The sequence below is a fragment of the Solanum pennellii genome, chromosome 6 (assembly GCF_001406875.1).
Source record: "Solanum pennellii chromosome 6, SPENNV200".
Lineage (NCBI taxonomy): Eukaryota > Viridiplantae > Streptophyta > Magnoliopsida > Solanales > Solanaceae > Solanum > Solanum pennellii.
In genome coordinates, this window is record NC_028642.1 from 13,375,226 (window position 1) to 13,380,061 (window position 4,836).

A 4,836-nucleotide genomic window follows, 5' to 3' on the forward strand; every position below is an offset into this window, starting at 1 on the left:
ACAAAAGGAAAAGCACAAATACCTATACTAAATAAGAGGATAATTAATAAAGAGATACAAGATATAAAAGCTAAAACACCTATAAAATATGTACATTTAGGAGGAACAGAAATATTAATAAAAGCTTGTTTTAGAGAAGGAATAGATACACCTATTGAACTATATTTACCAGATGATAGAATCATACACCCTATAGAAAAAAGCGTAATCAGTGCAGTAAGAGGAAATTTAATATACCAAAAATTTAAATTTATAATAAGTGCCAACTATTCAGTAGCTTTAACAGATAGAAATATAGATAAGTCATTAGTATTATATTGGAAGATGTCTGGAATAGAGCTAGCACCAGGAAGTAAGACATTTACAGCAAGATGTAAAAACTTATATATATTAACAACAAAACACAAAGTAACAGCAAGAAATAAAATTAATAAAATAAAAGTAGAAAATCCTTTTGAAAAAATAATAACCATAATAGATAATAATGATTATAGTTATAAAGAAATGGACATAGAAGAAGATTTAGAAATTGTAAAAGAAAGATTAAGTACTTCAAGCGTACCAAATACATTAACAAGAGCTACCTCATCAAGAATGAGTACATCTAGAAGAAACTATGAAATCCCACAAAATTTATTAGATAAAGAAGAAATAACACCATACCATTACTTCATAACAGGAATAATAGACCAAAGAAGGTATAAAATTTTAATAAATACAGGACAAGAAGAAAATTACATAACAAGAGAGTTAGTATTAGAAACAGAAATTATAAAAACAGGACACTTATGCCCCGGACTACCTAGCGAGATAGTAAATACAAATGAAGAAATAACACAAGTAATTATAGGAGGAATACCGCTAATTATACCATTTAAAATTTACCAAGGAAATCAGAATATTACATTAGGAATAAAATGGTTAGAAAAAGTTAAACCATACAACATAGAAAATGAACAATTAACTATAACCTGCCAAAATAAGAAAATAATTATTAAAAGATCAAAATGAATAATGAAAATATACATACTTGCAAAAATTATTATAGAAGGATACCACAACAGATATTATACCCCTATGATAGATACATGAGCAGAAGAAAACATATGTAAATATAATTGTTAACCAGAAGATAAATGGGAAAATTTAAAAACACCGATGGTAGTAACAGGATTTAATAATGAAGGAAGTATGATTAAATACAAAGCAAAAAGTATAAAAATACAAATATGGGATAAAATATTAACAATAGAAGAAATGTACAATTTTGAATTTACAACAAAAGATATGTTATTAGGAATGCCATTTTAGATAGATTTTACCCACATATAATAACAAAAACACATTGGTGGTTTACTACACCATGCGGAAACAAGATAGGAGCAAAAAGAGTAAATAATAAACAACGAAAACCTATGGAATGGATAACAGGAAGTGAAAAAATAAACCAAGAAATGGAAAATATAAATAAGAAACAAATAACACAATTAGAGATTATCATATTTACAATAGACAAAGTTATAATAATTAATGAACAACTAGAACAATTATACAATGAAGATCCATTACAAGGATGGGAAAAACATAAGACAAAAGTAAAAATTGAACTAATAGATGAAAATAGTATAATAACACAGAAACCATTAAAATATAACTTTGATGATTTAAAAAAATTCAAAATACATATAGATGAACTATTAGAAAATAATTACATTCAAGAAAGCAATAGTAAACATACAAGTCCAGCATTTATAGTTATAAAACATAGTGAACAAATAGAATGGTTATAGATTATCGTAATCTAAATGCTAAAACTAAAACATATAATTACCCCATACCAAATAAAATACTAAAAATAAGACAAATACAAGGATATAACTATTTTAGTAAATTTGACTGTAAATCAGGATTTTATAACCTAAAACTAGAAGAAGAATCTAAACAGCTAACAACATTCACAGTACCACAAGGTTTCTATGAATGGAATGTTTTACCGTTTGGATATAAAAATGCACCAGGTAGATATCAACATTTTATGGATAACTTTTTTAATCAATTAGAAAATTGTATTGTCTATATAGATGATATATTATGAACATATTAGATTATTAGAAAAATTTATACATATAATTAAACATTCAAGAATAAGTTTAAGTAAAAAGAAAGCAGAAATTATGAAACCACAGATAGAATTTCTAGGAATACAAATAGATAGAAATGGAATAAAAATTCAAAATCACATAGTACAAAAAATAATCACTTTTGATGAAAATATAGATACAAATAAGAAATTACAATCCTTCCTAGGATTAGTAAACCAAGTAAGAGAATATATACCAAAATTAGCAGAACATTTAAAACCATTACATAAAAAAACTTAAAAAAGATGTTGAATATCATTTCGACAAAAAAGATAAAGAACATATAAGACATATTAAGAGTTTATGTAAAAAATTACCAAAACTGTATTTTCCTAATGAAAATAGATCATTTACTTACATTGTTGAAACAGATTCAAGTAATCATAGTTATGGAGGAGTTTTAAAATATAAATATGAAAAAGAAAAAATAGAACACCATTGCAGATATTATTCAGGATCTTATGCAGAAGCACAAATGAAATGGGAAATAAATAGAAAAGAATTATTCACATTATATAAATGTTTATTAGTATTTGAACCATATATTGTTTTTAACAAATTTATTGTGAGAACAGATAATACAGAAGTAAAATGGTGGATAACTAAAAAGGTAACAGACTCAGTTACAACAAAAGAAATAAGGAGATTAGTATTAAATATATTAAACTTTACATTTACAATTGAAGTGATAAAAACTGACAAGAATGTTATTGCAGATTATCTCTCACGAGGAAACTAGTCCAAATATACAAGAAAAAATACTAACTGCCATAACTACACTTTGCCAAAAAGTGGAAAGTCTTGACAGTGAAGTGCAACTATTGAAGAAAGCATCTAACAGTCAGCAGCATGACTCTAAATATGCGGAGCTACGTCGTCCGGCAGACGATAAAAGGCCAGAACTAAAAGGTGACGTTGAGAAACACCTAAAAACTCAAAATACTAACAAATTACCAACTGCAGGTACAAATGAAGCAAGTACAAGTAAAGGAAAAAATACCAATTTAAACAATCTATTTGAAAAACCATTCATTCCCAGAAAACAAATTATAGATATAACACCAAATCCACAAACTTCTACCTATGCAGAAAGCCTAAACAAAGAAAAGAAGATATATAACCATATTACCCAATCATATATTGAAAACATATATACAATCCAAACTTATTTAAACCTCAAGCCAAGATCTACTACCACTACAGAAAAAACACAGGATTATATAACCCAGCATTTGCAAGGCTACAACAAACTAATCGCACGACCTAAAACTAACCCAAACTTGGTTAGAACTTGTTACAGTTATGGACTACTTAGTACGGTATATACATACGATGGTACAGAAATAAGTGGAATCCCTGAGATCCACAAAGCCTTTTTAACATACAAAAGAATTACAAAAGGCAACCTATTTTTTATAAAATTTTATACAGCACCAGCAGAAATACTTTTTGACGAAATAAAACCAACTATCCAAGTTGTCAAAATGGGATTGACACGGGAAATGATAATACCAGAGGATATATCGGCACAGCCAGAAATACCTAAAGTTGAGATACCAAATTTTTATGCAAATAAAAGGACAATTGGGGTATCAACTATAATCCAAGAACTAGCTACAAATTATCTACAAGGAATTGCTATTTGGAGTTATTATTCCAGAGATCATTTAATGATATATGCAAATTCCAAAGAAGTTAGGACAGCAGATATGGCAGAAGTACAGAGATGAATATTATCTTTGTTAAAGCCAGAATTACCACCAACAACTAGAGCTTTGAAGCAAGGATTTATTTAGAAAGAATTACTAACCAGATATTGCAAACTGATTGGACATAAGTATCAGGAACATATATGTTCAAAATGCAATGGAGAAGATAACTATGTCCCAGACGTACAGCTGGAATAAACTAAGAAGAAGATGATAAAGGAAAAAATAGACATAAAAAGATATGTACAAATTAGTCAAATTGTATAGTTTTACTTTTTGAGTCATGTAAATTGTCGGCCAAGAAAGCCATTAAAAAAAAATCATTGTGTCCTATTCATGAACAACAGAGGACAAAAAGTCACATTCATGAATAGTAGGAGTCAAGTTACTGTGTAAATAGTAGGAGCCAAGTTACTGTGTAAATATTAATAAAAGGAAATTGATATTTTTCGGTAAAAAATACTTACCCAAATGATTCACCATAAAAAATCTCTTAAAGATTGTAACGACCCCTAAGGTCAATTGAACAGTAGACCTATTTCATTCATAAAACAGTCTTCTCTTAAATTTGAAAAAAAATATGTTGAATTGTTTATTTTATTACAATTATTTAGTTGATAGTATTTATTAAATAATTAATTTTTAGTTGATTGGTAATGGTACTAAGTCTTAGATTCATTTAATACCTCATGTCACCTGACCTCTATGTAGAAATAAAATTAATAAAATTTAGCAATTTTGGTTCATAATTAATTAGAGAAAATATATTAGGGAGAAGACATATTATAAGATGATGAAGAGCGGCCACCTATTCCCGCAGGTAAAAATCTTAATCCCGACCCTCGTTTGTATATACTAAATGATAATTAAGGAGTGCAAAGTAAATTATTATAATAACTGGACATAGGATGGTAGTATTATTAATTATTTTAATAATCGAGGGTTGAAAGAAATTGGAATTTTGAAAACTTCTGTGGGTCACGTTT

The 4,836-nt window shown here is 27.6% G+C and overlaps 1 protein-coding gene across 1 annotated transcript; it reads left to right on the forward strand.

The window, feature by feature from the left end:
• Window positions 1-2,845: 2,845 nt before the first annotated feature.
• Window positions 2,846-3,871, forward strand: LOC114077603. Its single transcript, XM_027917910.1, has one exon. It carries the CDS (start codon window positions 2,846-2,848, stop codon window positions 3,869-3,871), a length of 1,026 nt encoding a protein of 341 aa, XP_027773711.1.
• Window positions 3,872-4,836: the final 965 nt, after the last annotated feature.